Below are 23835 nucleotides of genomic sequence, written 5' to 3' on the forward strand. Positions count from 1 at the left end.
TAATATTACTCCAAACACAATTACATAGCACCATTAACAAAGCCTCGGGAGAGCAGTAACAATCTATTGTTGTCATTACCCCTGTGTCCTTGCATATTTTTTTAAGCCTCTCGGGAGGGAGGCCTTAAGCTAAAAGCACTTAATTATATTGAAAAAAAGGAATGAACTGCCTCTGTTTATGCCAGATTCTCATGCGTGAGGATGACAGCTGCTGCTGACTGAAGACCTACTGTGTTCCATGAAGGGCATTAGACACTGGATACATCATTTTCCCTTCATCTCACAATAACCCAAGGAGATGGGCATTCTTTTTTTCTCACAGAATAACTTAACATTATCTATAGGACACTGAAAAGGATGATATGTTTCACCACGGTAGGAACAGCAAAGGGAAAATGGGGACTTTCTAGGTCCTTCTGGTCATGTCCAGCAAATTAGTGTCTGTGAAATGAGAGAAGGGTATAATACTTGTTGCCAGTTCACCAGTTGTGAGCAATACAAAATAATAACAATAGTTATAGGGAAATTAGGACATACATGCATAAAGTGCCCACCCAAGGTAAAGTAAAAAACTGAAAAAAACAAAATCAAAGGACCATGGCGTTCATTGTCATACATTTGGCACAAAGTTTAGAGCTGGGAATTCCATAAAGGATGAGTTACGGACTAAGTGAAGGAAATCATTGAATCAGTGAATGAAATCAATCAACCAACTGACCAAATGCTAGATTATAGGAGGTACGGTTCTAAGAACTCAAAGAATCAAGAGAAGAAAGGCTTGTTATGGACTTGGGTTGTAGCTAGATTTCCTGAGTAAGGTGAGATCTGAACTGGGCTTGAAGAATTCAAAATACTAGAATTAGAATGAAGAACTGAAGTCCCATTGGGTAGAAAGAATATTGTAAATGGGCATAGCACCTACTTCCTTGTCCCGCTCTAAAGCTCCAGCTCCATTCTCCTCTCCCACTGCTGCTTCCTCACAGCCCTCTGCCCTGAGTTCATCTGCTCTGTTCTCATTTGCCCAACTTGAACTCTGTCCAGCTAGTTCTCAGAATGCCCTGAAGCTCACATTGATTTGGCTAAAGCATCTCTGGATTAACCAGGAACGTCTCTGTCCTTTGGTGGGGGTGGAAAAACAAACAGTGTTTGTCCTATGGATGAGTTGAAGCTTCTGCAAGCAGAGTAATAAATTTTTCTATTGCAGAGATCATGATGCCTATCTCCCACTTCCAAACAGCAGTGAAAAGAGCTTCCCCTGGAGATTCTGGGATTTGGGAGACCTTCTCAAGGCTTCCATCAAGGCTAACAGGTCTTCACAACAACCTTTCAACTCCCCTCGTGCCTCTGCCCCAACATCAAGGCCAACGTAAACACACCCTTCTCAGACTTTGGGGATGGAGCTCAACACAAAACCCAAGGTTTCTCCATACTTTGAGATCTTATTGCCCAGGGATCAGAAAAGCATCTTTGAGCTCGGGTTTCCTGAATCGTTTCTAGCTTGGCTTCTGTCAGAGATTCCCGGAGTTAGAGTCACTTTGTAATTTATCCCATGACAGGTGAAGAGCTGCCCCTGACTGCAGCCATGAATTGGTTGGGTTATTAGAAAAGTCCATACCTCCAGTTGTGGGGTAAAAAAAACTGTTGATCGTGGTGTCCCCCATGTGGCATATGATCCCTTTTTAACTCCAAAAAAGGCTCCGAGGACCACACCACTGTGTTTCGGAGTTAGGTCCTTTCTGATTCTGTATTTCAGGAACAATATGAGACACCAGGAGCTGTGCTCAGAGGCCGGTCTGCTTTTCCAACACATAGCTCGCTTTTGGAGTGGAAAGAGTGATTTCATTTTCCCCCGGTTGAGCGATGGCTTCTGTTTTGCTACTGCTCAGGGGCCAGCAGGGCTGACCTTGAGCGAAAAGACGAGCTTCTGGTATCTCACCAAAAAAACAACAATAAACTCTGTCAGTAAGACAGTGCCTTGCATCTCCAAAATAGTGTTCCAAACCCTTCCAGTGCAAAGAAGCTCACAGAAGATCCTGAGGCAGAAGTGCAAGAACAACGATGGAGCAGGAGAGTTTAACTGGTGTCATGAGCCATCAGGTAGGGATCCAAATCCTTGGGTTGGAAATACTGTTTTGAGATGCTGGTGCCAGTATTTAATAAAAGACTTTCTTGTGCGGGCTGGAAGTTTTTTCCTCTGGGATTTGAAAAACTTAGGTCTATAAATCCAATATTCCGATGGCAAAAGTCCTGCCTTTTTTTAATTACATAATATGAGAAAAAAACATACCCTCTCAGAGGAGCAGACCAATAAACACAGGAAAAAGCCATACAGATCTGAAGGAAATATTGTGATGACCAAAATCAGCGTGTCTACTTTTTGTAGATTATATAACTCTGGCTACTTTCACTTCCTGTCTGGGGTATTATTTCCTGGAAAAAAAGTCCCAGCACGTGATAAGCCAGCCTTCCCTGAAATTAACAGATTGCCCACACGAGAGCCATTGGCATGTGCCAGCCCTCCACCGAAGAAGGAGCAGGTTCAGGACCTGGCAGTGCACAGCCAAGTGGCACTGCTCCCAGAGCTCTCCTACAATAAAGAGCCATTGTGGGATCTGGACCCTTCAACGTGCAGGACAAATGACGAAAATGAAAAGCACAATGCATGTGAGTGGAACCAGAAACTTGAATGGAGTGGTAATCACTTCCTTAGTAGAGACCGCATTATGTTTTGTGCAACTTCGCTCCGCAATTCCGTCCTTGCCTCGTGTAATTGTACAGATTTCCATTTATCAGTTGATAAGGGAGAGTGATTACTATGATAACCACTAAGCAATACAGGTTACCAGCATTGGTGGGGAAGAGAAATGGAAAATTGTTAGGGGACGTGGGCCGGGATTGGCAATCATTAGGAAGAAACAAAATACCTCAAAAGACAAGGAAGCGCCGATTCTCTCATGTGGGATCAACACAAACTGCAGTTCAGCTACTGGGAAATTTGAGACCGTATCTAACGGTCTAAGAAACTCAGTCTAAACCAGGCCCAGGGCTTCAAAACAGCCGTCATCTCTAGGTGAGGATGAGGTCTCAGATGTGACGTGGGCCTGGGGCTGGGGGATTAGGATTCAGGTTAAGGGTATCTATGTGCAGCTGACACCTCATTATTAAGCTTCAGGTGCTACAAATTGGAGATCAAGTGCTTAGATCCAAATACAGAGAAGGCTGGGACGAGTCAGGGTGCTAATTCCGGCTGAGCCAGAGTTTCCATCTGGGTGACCTGGAGTGACTCGTTATACAACCGCCAACCTCACTCCAAAAAAAAAAAAAAAAAAAAAAAACCAACTAGATGCCACTCTCAGCTAAGCTTTCTCAAGGGAATAGGAGGGGACAGTTGAATTAGACACCATGGATCAAATGAAAACTGTTCCTTCTGCTGGACCAATGTGCTGAATTCCACGTTCCTCAGGTTTAGAACCAGGTTTTTCTACCTCTTGAACCAATTACATTTTTCAGCTCATCAGTTTTGACCAGAAACATGGTCTTTCTCAAATAAGCCTCTTTCCTTAGGACCTGGAATTTGGCATTGGTCACAATTTCTTAACAGGGTCTCTCGATCTACTTAACACTCTGACATCTGTAACTAGCAACAGACCTATGTCCACATGGACGTAACTCTTTTGTTCTCTTTTTAGGGCCGCACCCATGGCATATAGAAGTCCCCAGGCTGGGGTCAAATCGCAGCTGCAGTTGCCAGCCTACACCACAGCCACAGCAACACCAGATCCAAGCCACATCTGCAATCTACACCACACTTGCAGCAACACAGGATCCTTAACCCACTGAGTGAGGCAGGGATCAAACCCCCATTCTCACGGACACTGTGTTGGGTTCTTAACCTGCTGAGCCAAAATGGGAACTCCCGCATGTACCATTTTAACAAAAATATCTACGAAAGGATGCAAATATTTCAATACAAGGCCATTTGATTCAATGTTTCATTTTTGTTTTTCATTCATCATATTTGACTACCTCGATAAGCAATCTCTAAAGAAGACAGTTATTTTATTTTATTTATTATTTTAAAAAATTTTAAATGTGTGTCAGTTGTTTCTTGCAATTTGCGATTGTGCCTTCAGAGCAAGTAGCTTGTATCTGGTTGAAAACACAAATATATCTTTCAGGAACCAGGCATTACATTTTCCCATGTTATCAACTCACCAGAATTAAGCAAAATGATGGATTTGAGGCACACAAACTCCTCTCCCTGGAGATTCATCATACGGAACCGAGACGATGTAGCCAGCAACATGTCAAAGATCTCCACCATTCCCTCAACACACTTGCCCTGGTTCCTGAGAAAACACAGAAAAAGAAGTATTAAAGAACACAATAAGGTTCACATTCATAAAAATCTACTGGCTCCAAATCTGCAACAAAAACCCCCCACAGCCCATTCTCTTCATGGAACATGAACATGCATTGGAATTCTAGAAGGTAAGATGCAAAAAGACTTCCCATCAATAAAACATGTTCATTTCAAATTCTTAGAAGAGATGTGTTATTCCATCTCAGAATCTACCATATTCAATATGAAGCTCTTCAACCGATGAGTAATTAAAAATAACGCGAATTCAGGTAAATTTTTTCTAATGAATATTTATCAATCTGCTACTATATTCTAGACATTGTGGTAGTAATGCAAATAAAAATAGGGCCTCTATTCTCATTGTGTTCATGGATTTAAATAATATGACCAGTCCTAATAAACTTCTATAAAGTGCCTTTTTTAAAAAAATTTTTTTATTTTTTTGTCTTTTCTTCTTTTCCAAGGCCGCACTTGCAGCATATGGACGTTCCCAGGCTAGGGGTCTAATTGGAGCTGTAGCTGCCGGCCTACACCACAGCCACAACAACTCGAGATCCGAGCCGCATCTGCGACCTACACCACAGCTCACAGCAATGCTGGATCGTTAACCCACTGAGCAAGGCCAGGGATCGAACCTGCAACCTCATGGTTCCTAGTCGGATTTCATTAACGACTGCGCCACGATGGGAACTCCTATAAAGTGCTTTTGAAATATAGGACAAACTGTGAAAACTGTGAGCTTTAGTGGTTCCAGAACTATTGATGTTGCCTAGGATGACAGGTAAGATCTGCTGAGCCAGTGGCATTTGTAGGATTTCACTGAGCTGAGGTGCGAAAGCATCATTGGAAGAGGTCCTGAACATGGAAAGGGGAAGCAGCACGGAAGAGCTCGGGGCAGTGGGCTAGAGGGAGGAGGAGATGGGAAAGTAATCTGGGAGAGAAGAAAAATGTCAGCTGATGAAGGATGTGCTACATCATTATAAGGAGTTTGGGCTTTTCCCCTGTACAACAGAGCCTTGGCATCAAGGATTTAACATGAGTAGTTGCAACAATTAAATAATCATACTCAAAGGTTCAAAACAGGTAATTTTCAAAAAGAAAGCATTAGTATTTTTTTCCATGGGGTTGGTGCAGAAATTAAATGAGGAGATAATACATGTGCAAAGAATTCAGTCATCTTGTTATTCATGAGCTGAATTTGTGCATGATGGCTCGAAGCTAAAATATTTTATTTTTTTTAATTAAAAAAAATTTTTTTTGGCTTTTTGCCTTTTCTAGGGTGGCTCCTGTGGCATATAGAGGTTCCCAGGCTAGGGGTCTAATCGGAACTGTAGCTGCCAGCCTACGCCAGAGCCACAGCAACACGGGATCTGAGCTGTGTCTGCAACCTATACCATAGCTCATGGCAACACCGGATCCTTAACCCACTGAGCGAAGGCAGGGATCGAACCCGCAACCTCATGGTTCCTAGTCGGATTCGTTAACCACTGAGCCATGATGGGAACTCCTCGAAGCTAAAATATTTTAGGCACATGCAAACATACGTTTGTGAAATACATAAAAATTTAAAAAGCAAACACTAAACACATTACCCAGAACCTTGCTTTGATTTGCTTTTAATTGACATATTTTGGAGTTCTTCATCAACTGTTTTTTAACAGTTCCATAGTTTTTCACCAAACGAAATGTTATAATTTCTTTAACCACTTCTTTGTCAGTTGACATTTAGTTTGCTTTCAAGTATTTTTCTGTTACAAACATTTCATGCAATGACTATACTTATGTTTGTCTTTGGACACATGTATAGACAGCTATAGAATAAATTCCTAAAGCCAAATTCCTAAACCAGAGGACTCATATAGTTTTAATTTGGACAAAGAGTTCAGATACTGCTTCTAAAGAGCTTGTATCATTAGGCTGTTGGTAGGAGAATATATTGGTATGAGCTTTTTCTCTGAGCTGTCTGCTTTTGTCCTTTGCCCATATTTTCTGTTGGGTTGTTGGTTTGTTTCACACTGATTATTAAGAGCTCTTTATATATTATAGTAATTAGTATTTTGTTCTATGTGCTTTTAATTATTTTCTCATTATTTGTCATATTTTTCTTTTGATTTTATTGCTGGTATTTTCTTCTGCAAAACATTTAATTGTTACATAAGCAAATTTATCAAACCTTCCTTTATGACTTTAGAATATCATGTCTTGCTTACAAAGGTCATTCTCCCTCCCAACAACATATAAAAAATTGTCCTAAAAAAAAACAAAACTGTCTTAGGAGTTCCCATGGTGGCTCAGCAGAAACAAATCTGACTAGGATCCATGAAGACACAAGTTTGATCCCTGGCCTCGCTCAGTGGGTTAAGGATCAGGTGTAGCTGTGAGCTGTGGTGTAGGTCACAGACTTGGCACAGATCCTGCATTGCTGTGGCTGTGGCATAGGCCAGCAGCTACAGCTCCAATTCAACCCTTACCCTGGGAACTTCTGTATGCCATGTGTGTGGCCCTAAGAAGACCAAAAAAAAAAAAAACACAAAAAAACAAACAAACAAAAAAACTGTCTTAGGTTTCCTTCTAATATAGTTCCATGTTTTTATGTTTAAATCTTTGATCTTCTGGGATTTATTTATTTTTATAACTTTAATGAGATATAATAACATGCCATATCATTCACCCATTTAATGCATACAATTCAACAGATTTCAGTGTATTTACAGAGTTGTGCAATCGTCATTTGTGATTTACTTTGGTGTAAGATGTGAGACAGGGATTTAGCTTAGTGTTTTTTTCAGGTAGCTAATTAGTTTTCTTAACATCATTTATGGAATACACCATCTTTTTTTCACACTGACTTACAATATGATAGGTGCTTTTGATAAATTCATTTACTTCTTACAACTGCCATCTAAGGTGAATATTATTTTTCCGGTTTTCCAAATGAAGGAATTAGGACTCCAAACCATACTGCCTACCAACCAACAGAAAGTATCCCAACAATAAGATTTTCTCTGTCTTCTTTCCTTGCTCTGCTTTAATTCACTAAAAAAGATTTATTGAGGAACCATCATATACCAGGTTTTGCATTAACATCTGAGAACAGAGAAGAAAACTATGGACCTTGTTTAAAGACATGGTGGGTTTTATATCAGGAGTTTGGGATTAGCAGATACACACTAGTATATATAAAAGAGGTAAACAGCAAGGTCCTACGGTATAGCCCAGGGAACTATACTCAATACCCCGTAATAATCTACAATGGAAAAGAATTCGAAAGAGGATATATACATGTAACTGATTCACTTTGCTGTATACCAGCAACCAACACAACATTGGAAATCAATTGTATTTCAATAATAAATAAATAGATCCAGAACAGCTGCAAGACAAGACAAGACAAAAGATAGTTGTAATACAATAGGATACATTCCTCAGAAAAGGTCTAGAAAGAAAATCTCTTACATCTAATATCAGTCTCCCCAAATTTAACTCACATCCCTATTGAAGCAACTGTCACCGAATTCTCAGGTAAAGGTGAATGAGTTTTAAGGTAAAGTGCTTAAAATGGTACAGAGCCCACCGTAGGAGCCGTATTTCAGTCTTAGCTACAGACATGTTGATAAGTAGATAGATCCATAGATGGGGGACAGGTTGTCCTTTTAACCTGAAGCGTCCAGAAAACAGCTGCCACAACGCATTTCACTTTGTCGAATTCAGGTGCATGGAAGCTCTACATGAGGAGAGAGGAATCTTTACAAGCCGCATTGCTCCTCGGGGACGAGAGTTGGTGGTCACACCAAAAGGTGAGTTGGCCTTAAGCAGAAGTGAGCCTTAAACTAGAAGTGGCCTTCATCTAGAAGTGAGCTTTTCTTGTCCTAAAGTCGAATGTTTTTTTAAAGTGGCACATTTTCTTTCTAGTGAAAAAATAAACAAGGATAGGGGGACATGTTTGGAGGATGAAGCTTTAAAAATAACCACTCCTAGCCAAAATAGAGAAATGTTCCTTTCTCAGTATAAAGTCTCTGTTTACTTAACAGACTGCACAGCGGCGGGGGGGCATCTCAGTGTGGGAGGGAGCCTGTGTCCACCCGCTGTGAGCAAAAGTTCAGTTCAGAAACTGCCAAAGTGGAGCCTTGACAATTCTCTCTTCTCATCCCTTTTCAACAGTCTCCCACATTTTCCCACGAGGAGCTTCTTCTTAACTCTTCCAGCGGGAGTGTATTCTTTTCAGCCTCTTCTCACTGGAAATTCTGTTATTTCTAAGCAGCAGTTATTACCTGGCCTCATCACAATGCTGGCACTTCGTGTACATTAGGAACTGCAGATCCAGCCCTCAGCCATGGTGCAGATCTCCCAGCTCTCAATTCAGTTCTCACTGTGTGTGTGTGTGTGTGTGTGTGTGTGTGTGTGTGTGTGTGTGTGTGTGTGTTTTCCTTTAGAGGATGTGGAGGGAGCATATTTAATTATAAATCATTGAGACAGTATGACAGCAGGACCCCGGGGCTCACCTTCCCTGCAAACAGAAGTGCTTCGTATTGGCTGGTGTGAGTCTCAACTTTGAGGGCTCTTAAGGGAATAACGATCGCAGTGAAGCTGCAACTTTCTAAGCAGTGTTAGAAGAATCTAGAAGAACTTCATGTAGATGTCTCCATAAGAATAACTTGCTCATCTTTCAATGGGAAAAACTCACCAGGTCTAAACACTTTGGCCAATCCATTCTTTGTGGAATAAATGAAAAGTATGTCATTTGATGGCCGTGATGTTCTTTCCGGTAAATCACTAGAATGTTGCCTGCAGGGAACTGACGAGTGGATCATGTGGTATCTGAGGGTCTCTCAGGGGCACTGTCACAAGGTGAAAATACTTGCCCCCCAAACAGATGATCTGTCACCATAAGATCAGGTACAAATCTATGTGGACTTGGAAGGTTAGCAGACATCTGTCACCTGCCTGACACAAAGGAACGCATTACTGTCCACTGAGATCATTACACATTGGCGTCGGGGCTTCATTTTCAAAGCCCTGCTGAAATATCCTACACTAACTTCAAGGAGCCAATCAGCCAAGTGCATTTAGTTCAATTTCAGAAGGAACTGATGAATCAATGGTGTCAGCAATGGGGTGATTACTAAAAATCTGGAGGTAATCTTATTACAATAAGACAAAATTAGTCTAAATCCATTAGGTGCTACTGAGGCTGTGAGATTCCGGGGGTTTAGAAGAACGAGATTTATTTTTATTTCACATTTATTTTTTGGCCATGCTCACGGCATGAGGCAGCTCCTGGACCCGGGACTGAACCTGAGCCAGAGCTGCAACCAGAGCCACAGCAATGACAATGCCAGATCCTTAAGCCACTGCACCACCAGGAAACTCCAAGATTTATTTGTAAAAGAAGCACAGCTTCAGGCATAGATCAGGAGTAGTTTACCAAGCAGATCAGCCCATGGCTCCCACAGTGAGACTCAACAGCCTGGAGGATGAACTCCTCTGATCACACCAATCTGGTGTTCAGAGCACCTCAAAACTGCCTTGAGGGGAAACCTCCTTCTGCTCCTTACCTACTTCCAAGGCAGTCCATCTGTACTTATGTCAGGGTGGGAGAAACAGATTTGGAAAGAACATTTGCTCATGGAAGTTTCTCTTCTATCGACATGAATGCCTGTTTTTCAGAAGCCCTTAGGTATCTATCCCTCCACGTGGGAAATAAAGAGCTCTAATGAGGGTGTACAGGTCAAACCTGCACTTGTATATTTAAAAAAAAAAAAATCTTACAAAATGTAGAGCTACCCGATAGGCTCTTTTGTATAAATGGATCTTGATAGATGGAAACAAAAAACCCAGGGGATCAACATAAGACATTCAATTTAGCTATCCCGAAAAAAACTTACAACAGAAGTTAGAAAAAAATTACAAATTAAGATGCTGTTTAATATCAATAGTGTCAGGTTTAGTTGTATTTAAAGAGCTTCCGTTATCTTTGATGCCACAAAAATCTGTCAGCACAGGCTCTGATATGCTGTGACTCTATCAATATTTGTATGATCAAGAGATTTACACATACAACCCTTTGCCATAAGGAATGAAATGCCGAAGACGGCAAATTGTAAGTGATATATCCTGCAAGAGGCAGAATTTGAATGGCTGTATCTCAAAGCTGATTACTTGAGAAGAAAGTGGTTAAGACTCGAATCCAACTGCCTGGATCCAAATCTTGATGCTACTCTTTACCAGTTATGTGGCTTTGAACTAATTCTTTGAATTCTTGTGTGCCAGAATGAGCTTATACTCAGAGTGGACTGTAGGGTGAATAAGAAATAAATAAGTCACTGACATATGGTTGCTTGATACAGTAGTTAGCTTATGTGGATAAATAAAACAATTGGTACTGGGAATGGGGTGCTGATATAAAAAATACTTACCCCCTTAATGCCAAGTAACAAGAAACAGATACAGTGAGCTAGAGTCCTGTTATAACTATGACCAAGCCCCTGTGGGGCTCCCAGGCACACAAGCCTTTCTATGTTCTCCATTTCCTGTTTTTAGGGAATAAGCCTCAGCCTCCAAGATCTTCCCTGAGCTCCAAAGGGCAGTTGCTCATCAGGGAAGGGAGGGGATGCTGAGACCAGGAAGGAGCAGTCAAGAGACAACAGTGCAGCCTTGGGGCAGGGTCCTAGTTCCTCCTCAAGGAATATCCATAAAAATATCCTTGAGCCTTTCTGCAGAATGAAAACCCCAACAAATGGAACTACTTGATGAAGCATTCTTCATTCCGGGAAGAAGGAGGACCACCAGAACCAGTCCTGGGGCCACTAAACACCAGCTCTGAGAAGCAATGCAACCTTGCCCCTACCCTGATCCTTATCTTCGGCCCTATTTTCCACTCCCCAAACTATAAAACCACCGCCTAATCTCTCCCAAGGGGGGCATAGTCTTTAAGGCATTATCTTGCTGGGGCCCCCTTTGCCTGGCAAAGCGATAAAGCTCTCTTTTTCTCCTTCACCCAAAACTCTGTGTCTGTGTTTCTAGTCAGCAACAGCAGACAGACCGAGTTTCGCGGCAACACAACCATGAGCTGAAAGTAGTTGGAAGGCAGACCACTCACCTGGGGAAGTGGACAGAAAGAGTGGGAGTTTTGGTGTTCTCAAGCAGAAACCGAAGGGAAAGAGGAAATTCCAAAGATAAAGAGTCATACAAGTTGAGAAAAGCCAAATGCTTCTGGCTATGAAATACTAAGCAATGAAGTCAAGAAACATTCTGCATTTGAAAGGCCCAGTAAGCCGTGTGGATTTACAAGGGATCTGAGTGTCCATTTCACCTCAGGTGGTAAAGGGAGACCCCAAGAGGGTGTCAAGCCTGATGTGTCAAATAGCCTCCAGGGAGTCACTGATCAATCACAGGGGGAGGCCGAAGGACAAAGAAGCAAATAGGAACCACAGACTTCACAACCGTGTTGAGGAAAGACCCTGAGTGTAGTTACAAGCAGATGGAACTGACGAGAACAAACAGAATAGAAGCCTACCTCCCCGCTCCCCCCAAGACAACTGTACCATCAAAGAAATCACAAGCCTGAACTAAAAAAAGAATAGCCTTTGATTATTCAAGGCTTCAACCCTAAAATTTCAGCTGCTTGATACAATGAAGTTTATCTCCCCCTCAGGTCACTGTCCAATGCAGTGAAATTCTCCTTCAGGGGCCCCAGACCCTTCCAAGCTCTAGCTCTGCCCTTTACGGGTCCCTGAAGTCCCCTTCCCTCAGACGGTAGATGGAGAAAAGGATTGAGGTCGGCTCAGGACACACACTAGCAGCAAGGACACACATCTTCACGCTCACGTCAAATGTAGCCAGTGAAAACAGCGGAAATAAAGAACCTCGCAGAAGCTGAAGTCAGGGTTCTTGGAGAAGAGCGCAAAATTCCTTTTCCCCAGAGAGTAAATTTAGGAACTAAAGAAATTGCAGGCCCCTCAGAGTAGAAGTTGTTGGACTTCAAGGCCCCTTCAAGGAGATGGAACTCAAAGCCGCTGGCCAAGACAAGAATTAATAGACTTCGCCCCACCCATCTCATTGTAATGCCTCTTCCTCACCTTGAGAAACCTGGCTTAACTCCTTCCTACCCCTACTAGGAAAGGTATGTGGCCCACTCCTCACCCTGCCTCTGCAGGGCCTTATACACCCCCAACCAACCGGCAAGTGTATTTACTGTAAGACCCCACATTCCCCAACCAATTCAGCAAGTCAGCAGGTGTATCCAGAGACCTCTCCTCTCCCTGGACTATAAAGCCAGACACAACCATGCAGTTCACCTTGCTGTGCTGGAAATTCTTCTGACCCAAGTGCACGGACCACGACAGACGTCTCCTCATTCTGTCTGGTAGGACTTCCTAATCGCCATGAAAGAGTGTGGGAAATGGAGTTGGTTTTGCTAAGAGAGCGCTCTAAAAGGAGCTGGGAGCCCAGTGTGACTTATGCACGTCTCTGTCTGCATGGAATCTGATCTTTCAACCACTTACTGTCCCAAGGAAGGCATCCAGAACATCTGCCAGAAACTCAAAAGATTCATCAGATTCTTGCCCTAAACCAACCCGTACCAGCCTAACCCTTAAGAACAAATATTTCTTTTCTTGTGTCAAAGTACAGCCTGGGGACATCTGGTTTCAGTTCTGCTTTTTTAATTTTATTTCATTTTTTGCTACACCCTTGGCATGCAGACTTTCCTGTGCCAGGGATCGAAACCGAGCCACAGCAGTGACAACACCGAATCCTTAACGGCAAGGCCACCAGCGAACTCCAAATGCCTAACAACTTCTTTTTTTTTCGTTACACCCACAGCATGTGGAATTTCCTGGGCCAGGAATCAAACCCAAGGCACAGCAGTGAGAACACTGGATCCTTAACCCACAGAGCCACCAGGGAACTTCTCGGCCTGGTGACTTCTGCCTTTACAAATCTCTGACTCTTTCTCTTTCCCAGAATACTCTCAGTTTTACCCAAGTCTGTGTCTTCTGAATTGAAATGCTTAAGAACTGAAATAAAGCTCTCTGTTTTTTGCAGCCTCGATACAGATTATTGTTCAACAAGTGGTCCTGGCTGTTCCCATGTTCTTATTTCTCAACTGGAGTTTTTATTATGGTTGTCTTGCCTTTACTGCATGGTGGCATATTGAGTGTGTTTGTGGGCTGAGGCTGCCAAACCAGGAGGAGCCAAGTCCAGGCCTGATAGAGAGGACCACAAATCACTGAGAACTCTTTGAGTGGGATGGACTTGAAGTTGGGCACAGTGGCTGAAGGCAACGTTGGGGTCTCTCTCTCGGGGAGGACAGGGTGTGTTCTGTGTGTGGGAGGAACGCACATTTGGTAACCAGAAGTGGAAGACTGCTGTATGGCCACAATCCTTTCTTCCTGGGTTTCCTCCTAGACACATAAACAACCCCCTCCCACACATTTGTTAAGAGTGGACATGGGACTGGGTCTTAGAAGTGATTTGTATCACTTCTGTGATGAAATGGGAAAGAAACAGACATGCCTCCCCAGTCCTACCCCCCTTCCCTGAAACTGTTGGAATAAGCCTCCCACTCATAGCCTATGAAATTACTGAGCCCATAAAAACTCACCACCCCATATTTCAGGGCCTCTCGCCTTCCAACATGGCCCACACTTCGTCTGTGGAATGTGTTTTTCCCAGAGCTGCTCTCTCACCTTCTGAGATGGCCCACACTCTGCCTCTGGGGTGTGTATCTCTCCCAATAAATCCACTTTTTAGCCATCACTTTGCCTCTCTCTGAATTCTTTCTGTGCTGAGACATAAAGAACATGAATTTCATTAACTCCTGTGACAAAGTGTGTGCTTTTAATTAAAAAACTGTAAGTTCAAGTCCCAATCTGGGTTGTGGGTTTCAAGCTCAGTGGGGAAAACAGAGAGAAAAGGAGAGACAGAGAGGGAGGGCTGGGGAGAAGGAGGCAGGGAGAGATAGACAGAGAGAGGGAAGGAGCAGGCAGAAGGAGAAAAAGCATCTATGTTTTGGGGCCAGAGTGGAGCAGAGGTCAGAGAAGTGACAGGATAGAAGGGACCAAGATGTCAAAGGTTAGAAGGTCAAAAGGAAAAGGCGAGGAATGGGATGCCCCCAAAAGGCTGGGATGGAGAGAGGGAGGGAAGGAGAGAAATATGCAGTATGGATGAATAGACTCAATATCATCATAGGAGAAAGGATGCCTTTTTTGAACTCAAGAGTAAGGGAAGAAATAGTGCCCAAATAGGGAAATTCTGAGAAGTCAGTGTTAGAAATAATATCACTTCAGATTGCTTAGTAAATGGGGGGTAATATTATTTGCAGAAAAATATGGGAAGGCTGATTGAGCCTGGAGACTTCAGGACATGGGGGGAAACAGTAAAAGTTGTGGGGGCCTTGAGATTAGAAAAGGCTCAAGAATGTCCTTGGACTTCTGGCCCTTGCCCAATCTTCTGGAGTCCATTTCTTACTGCCTACCTTGTAATTTGTGTGCTGCATAACTTCTGAACAAACTCAGTTTATCTGTAGCACATTTTGGTGGTTTGTGTGTTAAGATTATCACCTCCATCCCACACCATTCTGCTCTTGAATATCTCCTTCTCATCTTTCAAGGCTCAGATAGGAATCTCCTCTTGGAGTAAGCCTCCCTTGACAGGCCACTGTTTTCTTTCCCTTGGGTTATACACTTCCTCTCTGTGTTCTGAGACCATTCTTCATGTCAGTAATCAGCAATTTTTTTTTTCTAAATAAGACCAGAGGGTAAATATTTTAGGCTTTGTGGGCCACACAGTCTCTATTGCATCTATTCAACACTGATATTTTATGGTGAAAGCAGCCATAGAGAATATGCAACCTGTGAGCATAAATGTGTTTCAATAAAACTTTATTTTCAAAAATAGTAGCAGGCTTGATTGGGGCATGCTTTGCTCACTCCTGCTGTATATGTTGCTCTATATTCAAAAAACTTACTGAGCACCAATGATGCACCCATTTTGGGTGATATGATTGCAATAATGAGCAAGATAGGAATTTGTCTGCCTCAAAAGGAACTTACAATCTCTTTGGGAGGCAGATAATAGAAAAGAAAAAAAAAAGAAAAGAAAAAATAAGTAACTAAAGAAAGTTGTAATTTATGGCAGAAAGGAAAAAAAAAAAACCAACTAGATACTAGGGTAGTGAGGAACAAGGGAGCCATATGTGGGGAAGTATGAGATGCCTGAGGGATATACAAATAGATCTTAGAGAAAAACCTTTGAGTCTGGAGATTCACTTTTGGCAGCTAGTAAGAGAGGGTGTGTGAGTGCAGAGGGAGAGAATCAGCATCTTGGGGGCATACAGCCTAAGAAGAGGATGAAGCTGCAAACAGGAGCAGTGGGAGCGATGAGAAAGAACCAGGAAGGAAGGGGACAAGAAGTATCTCTAAATAATAGCCTAGAGAAGTCGAGAAGAGAAGCATACATTTGTGGGCCAGATCAAGGGGATATTCTGGCCTTGGAAAAAGTATTGAGTCGCCCAGGGATGGAAATGAAGAAAGCAGACAGTGGATGTCTGACCCCAGCGAGAAAGACTGACCCTTTAGGCATAGAGAGGCATTGAGGAGAGAGAGATTTTAGAGAGTAGGTTTGCAGTGACTATTTATGGGGCTTGGGATGGACCAGGAGAAAAGTGATATCAAAACTGTAACCAAAAAAGAGTAGGTGTTAAGTATTAGAGGTAATGAGGAGGTCCAGAGAAGGATCAAGATGGCGGAGGAGAAAGATGCACACTCACCTTCTCCCATAAACACATCAAAAAACCACATCTACATGTAGAATGATTTGCACAGAACACCTGCTGAACACTGGCAGAAGAATTTAACCTCCAAAAAGGGCAAGAACCCCTCCTGGGTGGAACAAAAAAAAAAAGAGAGAGAGAGAAAAGGAATCAGGAGGGGACTAGTGATGAGGGAGCTGTGAAAGAGAAAAGCAGTTCACACCCTGGGAAGCCACCTTATTGATAGGGAGATCCACTGAGATGGAGGGACCTCAGAGTGACCGAGAAAAGCACAGCAGCTGGACTGAGGAGGGAAAAGCAGAGAGAGAGCCACACAGACCATCTGCACCATCACCCTGGACACCACAACCTGAGACACTCAGGCGGGGGCTGAGTGCTGAGACTCAGGCCCTCGAGGTCAGTTCCAGGGAGAGGACTAGGGTGGGCTGTGTGGAGACAGGGGCTAGGGAGCAGTGCACCACCGGACATGTGGTGGAATGCCACAGGCAAGAGAACCCAGGAGGAGGTCTGGGCCCGCAGGAGAAGCAAGCTACCATTGTTGGGGAGGGTGAGAGGAGGAGGGGCGGACTACCACAGGAAAGTCCTTCCCTGTGCATGGGCTCTCAGAGGGCAGGGCACCCTTGGCACAGGCTACGGGTGGTGAGGCACCACTTGCTTGGGCTACGGTAGACCAGGTGCCTCTTGTGTGGGCTACAGGTGGCTGGGTACCTCTTGTGTGGGCTAAGGGCAGCGGGGGACTAAGCATGACATGGCACCTCTTGCATGATCTACAGGAGGCAGAGACAAACTGCTACAGTCATCTCAGAAACCAGATGGGGGCAGGGCCTGCCTCTGCTAGGGGTCTGTGAACAGTCTCCACCTGTGGCCCCAGTCACCTCAGAGCCTGGCAAAAAAGAGGGAACTGCAACCGCACACCACCTGTTGTTGCTCTCACTCCCCTGGGAACACACCCGCCCTGCTGCTGCTACTGCCAAATGCTCCACACAGTGTCCCCATACATCCCTGATCACTGTCACTCCCCAGGACCCTGCAACTACAAGCAACCTGTGCAGCACCTCCTGTGTGGGCTAAGTGTGATGACAGGGTGCTTCTTGCATGCTCTACAGATGGTGGGAGCAATCCACCACAGTTATCTCTGACTCCAGAGGTGGGTGTGGCCCTCCACCACCAGGGGCCCATGAACAGGCACCACTTGCGTGCCAACCACCTCAGAGGGCACCACAGAGGAGGGCACTGCAACTGAGCACCACCCACTGTTGCTCTCACTTCCTGGGAACTTATACACCCTGCTGCTGCCACTGCCAAATGCTCCAGGCACCGCCTAAATCTTCCCAGGGCCCTGCAACTAGGAGTAGACTGTGCCACCTCCTGCAGGTCCTTGCTACTATCAAGAACCCAGCAACCAGGTACTGACTACTGGCTCTTCCCATTGCCTCCTTCTCCCTGGAAACATACTCAGCACCCTATCAAGGGGATAAGAAACTGCTCACACTGAAGAAAGAGACAGCAAATATCCAAACTCCCACACCAAAAATAAATAGTAGCCCTCCACAAAATACAAAGGGGTGCTCTTGCATAGACATAGCCCTCCAAGACCACAGTAGTTGGTTTCCTTAAACTCACAGAATAAAAAAAAAAAATAAGTGAAATGAACAAACTCAGGAACCATTTCCAGTTAAAAGAACAGAATAATTAACCTGAAGCAGCAAAAATGAAACAGACCTCTGCAGTCTAACAGACACTGAATTCAAAAAGGGGACAGTGAAAATACTGAAGGACTTAAGGGTGAATATGAAGGAATTAAGAGTGATATAAGGAGTAACACAGATTACTTTAGAAAGGAACTAGAAAATATAAGAAGGAACCGAGAAAAAATAGAAAATTCATTTGCAGAGATGCAAACTGAGTTAAAGGCAATAAAGAGCAGAATGAATAACGCAGAGGAACAAATTAGTGGCTTGGAAGATAGAATAATGGAAATCACCTAATCAGGAGAGCAGACAGAAAACCAAATGAAAAAGCCGGAAAGCAATATAAGAGATCTATGGGATAATATAAAGCAGGACAATCTATGTATAATAGGGATTTCAGAAGGAAAAGAAAAAGAAAAGGGGATTGAAAACATACTTGAAGAAATTATGGCTGAAAACTTTCCAAATCTAAAGGAAGCAGATATCAAGATAGAGGAAGCACAGAGGGCCCCAAGCAAGGTGAACCCAAACAGGCCCATGCCAAGACATACTATAATAAAAATGGCAAAAGTCAATGATAGAGAGAGGATTCTAAAGGCAGCAAGAGAAAAACAAAACGTTAATTATAAGGGAACCCCCATACAGCTATCAGCTGATTTCTCTACAGAAACACTACAGCAGAGAAGGGAGTGGCCAGATATATTCAAAGTTCTAAAAAGGGGAGTTCCCGTTGTGGCTCAGCAGAAGCAAATCCGACTAGGAACCATGAGGTTGCAGGTTTGATCCCTGGCCTCGCTCAGTGGGTTAAGGATCTGGTGTTGCTGTGAGCTGTGGTATAGGTCGCAGGCATGGCTCGGATCTGGTGTTGCTGTGGCTCTGGTGTAGGCTGATGGCCACAACTCCAATTAGACCCCTAGCCTGGGAACCTCCATATGCCATGAATGCAGCCCTATTTAAAAAAAAAAAAAAAAGACAAAGTTATAAAAAGGAAAAATTTGCAGCCTAGAATACTGCACCCAGCAAAAATATCATTTAAAATTGAAGGAGAAATAAGGAATTTCTCCAACAAACAAAAACTAAAAGAGTACAGAAATACTAAACCCATTCTAAGGGAAATACTGAAAGGGCTTCTCTAAGTAAAAAAGAAGTAAGAAGAAATAGGATGGAGAATATCACAACTGGAAAGCAATCACTTAAATAAGCCAGTGTACAGATCTAAAAGGAAAAAAAAAAACCAAACTATTACAAAAAGTCATGATGAACACAAGGAACAGCAAAAGGACAAACATGAAGATGCTAAAAAAGGTCTTCAAAATCATAAAATGTGGGGAAGGAAAGTAAACAGTCTAGACTTTTTTTTTTTTTTTTTTGGTCTTTTTGTCCTTTTAGGGCTGTACTCGAGGCACATGGAGGTCCCAGGCTAGGGGTTGAATCGGAGCTGTAGCTCCCAACCTACACCAGGGCCAGAGCAACGTGGGATCCAAGCTGAGTCTGTGACCTACACCATAACTCACAGCAATGCCAGATCCTTAACCCACTGAGCAAGGCCAAGAATCGAACCCTCGTTCTCATGGACTAGACTCTTTTTTTAGAATGTGTTTGAGCCTATATGACTATCAGGCATGCAGATATAGGAAGGGGTATTACGATTGTCAATATATATATGCCCTTAATATAGGAGCACCCAGATACCTATGACAAATACTAACAGACACAAAAGGAGCAATTGATGGGAATACAATAAAAGTAGGAGACTTTAGCACCCCACTAACATCAATGAACAGATCCTCTAGACAGAAAATAAATAAGACAACAGAGACAGTAAATGACACAGTAGAAAGGTTAGACTTAATTGACATTTTCAGGACATCACATCCAATAAAATCAGAATATACATTTTTTTCAAGTGCACATGGAATATTCTCAAGGATTGACCATATGCTGGGTCACAAAACTAACCTCAATAGATTTAAGAATATAGAAATCACTTCGAGTATCTTCTCTGACCACAATGGCACAGAACTAGAAATTGACAACAGGAACAGAAATGATTAAAAACTGACTACATGGAGACCAAACAACATACTACTAAAAAAAAAAAAAAAAAATGGGTCGGTGAAGCAATCAAAAGGGAAATTAAAAAGTACCTCAAGACAAATGATAATGAAAACACAACCATTCAAAATCTATACAATGCTGCAAAAGCAGTGGTTAGAGAAAAGTTCATAGTGATACAGGCCTTCCTCAGAAAAGAAGAAAAATGTCAAATCAACAACAGAACCTATCACCTAAAAGAATTAGAAAAAGAAGAACAAACAAAACCCCAAGTCAGCAGAAGGAAGGAAATCATAAAGATCAGAGAGGAAATCAATAAAACAGAGATTCAAAAAACATTAGAAAAATCAATAAAACCAAGACCTGGTTCTTTGAAAGGGTAAACAAAATTGACAAACCTCCAGCCAGACTCACCAAGAAGAGTAGAGAAAGAACTCAAATAAACAAAATAATAAATGAAAAAGGAGAAATCTCAACAGATACTGCAGAAATACAAAAAACCATAAGAGAATACTATGAACAATTATACGCCAACAAATTTGACAACCCAGAAGAAACAGACAACTTCCTAAAGACATATGGCCACCAAAACTGAATCAAGAAGAAATAAATCAATTGAACAGACCCTGTCGACATGTAAACTTCACAGCATTGTCTGTGCTTTATATATGAGTGCACTTTAACTATCACAGGCTGTATGTCAAGGTAAATGAGCTAAAAATACATAATAATAACTAGCCAAAATGTCATTCCTCTTAGAAAGGATAGTGTTTATGTAGAGAAAGGAAAAATGGAATAAAATAAAAAGCAATAGGGGAAATTTTAGGAAGATGGCTAAAAGATCATCTTCTTAGTGTTATTCTGAGAAAAGGAAAACAAAACCCAAGCTGTGTGACTCATTTAGAAGGACTAGATTTCAAGTGGAAATGACTTGGTCCATTACCTTGAGAAGAGTTGCTATGAGACTGAAAGCCAGGGCTGTATTCATTGAGAGTTGGAGGAATAAATGCATGGAGCAATTTAGTAGCATTTTAGAAAGGTAAAGTTCTCAGAAGGTGCATTCCAAGTCAAGCAGAGCTCGCTGAAGAAGTTGGGAGGCCTGACTCTAGGAAGGAAGTTTTAAGCTCTCTGCTTTTCTCAGCTTAAATCCCTCAGTAGCTTTGTCGCTGTGTCGCCATTGTTGTTTTTCTCAGAAACGCAAGGGATTCTACCAAGAAAAGCCAATCGACATTGGTGCCCAGTAAATGGACTTCCAATAAGAGGAGAAAAGGAAACAAGAAGATTCTCTCAGCTTAAGGAAGTCCACACTCATTGAAATCAAAGTAAGGAGTGAGACATTTCTCAGGCAGTGATAGTTTCAGCTCAAGAAAAAATTCATTCGCCTTCAGAGACTTGCTGAGGTGCTAACTCACTGATTCCTGGGGTGCTGGAATGGCTATGGTAGGGTGCCTGGCCATCCACACATATCAACCTGTATTCCTCACCCTTCCAGAATGAAGACCCAACTCATGAGTTGCCTCCCTGCCAAACAAGCTCCAATAGAAGGCCAGGAGGACTCACATTCCTAGCTCCTCTCTCTTCATTGCAGTCTCCAAGGGTGGGCTTTGGCCTTGCACAAGTCACTGTAAGCTACCTCCAATCTCCCGGCAACAGAGGACAGAAAATTGATATGTCTATTACTCACCCAGAAGGATCCAGGCCCTCTTTGTTCACGCTGGTACAAATGGTTGTCACGAAAATTACCCAGGAAACATTAGAGTGACCTATCTGGAAGGTGTGTCTGTATATAGCTCCAAACATTTAGTCATCTAATGTCCAATTATCTTTATTAAACCACCTGTCACACAGGAGCAGGACTCTAGGGAATTCTTTGCTATTTACTTTTCTCACATCAGTAGGCTGTTAGTCAAAAGAGTTCTGAAGCCAAGAGATAGTTTCTAATAAACAGAAAAAAACCTCGGCATGCACCCTTTTCTTATACTTTGGGGTGTTAAAGTGGCAAGAAAGGAGGTTAGAGTTGGCTATTATAGATGCTTCTGTTGGAACGTGTAAAACACACTTCTGGGTTTGAATGGTTTGCCAGAGGGAGATGGAACTCTGCACTTCTATAGATAATGATCCACTTGAGTCTGCTTGTTCAGTGTATATAGTTTAAGAGCTAAAGTAAGTCCCTAGAAGAAAAGTCTCTAATGGTTGTGTCTACTCAAATAGCCAGTTGAAAAGAGAGTGGAACAGTCTTTCAAGAAGTCCACATTCAGCATGTAAAACATCAGAAAGAATGCCTCAGTCATTCGCTTTTCCTTTAGATGTTTTGGAATCATACAGACCAAGCAATTAGGTAGTTTTTCTTTCATGTAGAGCAAATACCTTTAATTGAAATGAAGGCAAATGAATGAGCAGACAGAGTGTGGTTTGTATGTAAGAACAGGATTTCTAGGAATTTTTGATAAACTCATCATTGTTTCTCTGGTATATGAGTAACACTTCACTTCTTCATCAACTTAATTTTAGTTATGTGTTATTTTTCAGTCTATTAAATGTGCCAGATTTAGGGCTAGATGCTAGGAACTCAAAGCTCAATTTTATTCCTTCATTCCTTCATTCATTCAGTGAATATTTTACCAGGTCAGAATCTGCTATGTTCTAGGAACCGAGTTACGTGTTGACCAAAACACTGTCCTCCTGCAACAGACAATTTAGTAAGGTAGACAGGCATTACATGCACACACAAAACAATAAAATTAAACTTTTAATTGCAATAAATGCCGAGGAGGAAGAGTACAGGGTCTTAGGAGAATAACAAGAGGACTATCTTGGATCGGGGGAAAGATGGGTGTCAAAGAAGGACTTTTTGAGGAGGTGATACTTAGTCTGAACACTGAAGAACTCGGAGTTAGTCTAGAAAAGATTTGGAAAGAGTGAATCAAGGAGCGGGACATGTATGTAAATTTTGGAAGCAAAAAAAAAAATGCTTTATGAGTTTGAGAAACTAAAAGAAGGTTAACTCTGGAACTCAGTGATCTCAGACCCTGATGTTCTGGATGAGAATGAAGAGGCAGCAGCAGAAACAGGCTTGGATCAGAAGGGCCACCTTCATCCCCAGGCCAACCAACAGAGGACACTGCAGTTTTAAGAGAATTCCAAGGAGAACTTAAGAGAAGAGTGACCAAGATTTGTGTTTTCCAAAGATCAGACTCATGGGGGGGAATATTTCCCCATCTCTATAGCAGGAAGCAAAATAAAATACACTTTTCTTAACCTGGACATTCTAACTGCAAAAGTTCTTGTGCACACAAAAACCAAAACAAAATGCACCACAAAATGCTGATTCATGGTGCAAGAAGACAATTCAACACAATCAATTATGGCCATTGAAATGTGTGAAGAAAAAGTAATTCCTTTCTTTCCATCTTTTTTTATATTAAATGTTAATCCATTTACTATCCTTTAAGACAAATGACACATATCCAGTATAGAGTGTTCTGATTCCAAGAACTAAACAAAAAACTTAGAAATTCTCCCAGGGATTTTAGAGTCACTCATTCAATTAGAATTTGTCAAGCTCGTGTTAGATCCCAAGCAGTCTGTAAGGCAGTCAAGGACCCTACTTTCCTGGAGCTCCCATTCAAATGATAGGAGCAGATAGAACAAAGTAAACACACGAGTTAAGATAATCTCCAATTGTGATAAGTGCTTTTGTAGGACATAAAACAGGGAACAGCAGGCAAGTTGGCAGAGGCCCCATCTAAAAGCTAGCTTGTCCTCCAGGATGCGACATCCAAACTGAGGTCTGAGCGACAACATGTTCTGAGGTAACCCAGGCTCCATTTTCAGAAGAGAAAAATTGTATTTTTCCTCTGGATAGGAAAAAAGGTAGTTGGCTTAAGGGTTTGTTTTCAGGCTAGGAAAAACTACTCTGGCTTTGAAATCAGTAAGATCGACCAACACATGAA

At 42.4% G+C, this 23835-nt stretch overlaps 1 protein-coding gene across 2 annotated transcripts in view; it reads right to left on the reverse strand.

The window, feature by feature from the left end:
• Nucleotides 1-23835, reverse strand: part of ESR1 (estrogen receptor 1) — a 279219-nt gene that overhangs the window by 33415 nt on the left and 221969 nt on the right. For both annotated transcript variants that reach the window (XM_047769921.1, XM_047769920.1), the window contains exon 6: nucleotides 4216-4349. In XM_047769921.1, coding sequence (XP_047625877.1) covers nucleotides 4216-4349 — 134 coding nt within the window. The remainder of the gene's footprint in view (nucleotides 1-4215; nucleotides 4350-23835) is intronic.

This window comes from Phacochoerus africanus, chromosome 2 (genome assembly GCF_016906955.1).
Source record: "Phacochoerus africanus isolate WHEZ1 chromosome 2, ROS_Pafr_v1, whole genome shotgun sequence".
NCBI lineage: Eukaryota > Metazoa > Chordata > Mammalia > Artiodactyla > Suidae > Phacochoerus > Phacochoerus africanus.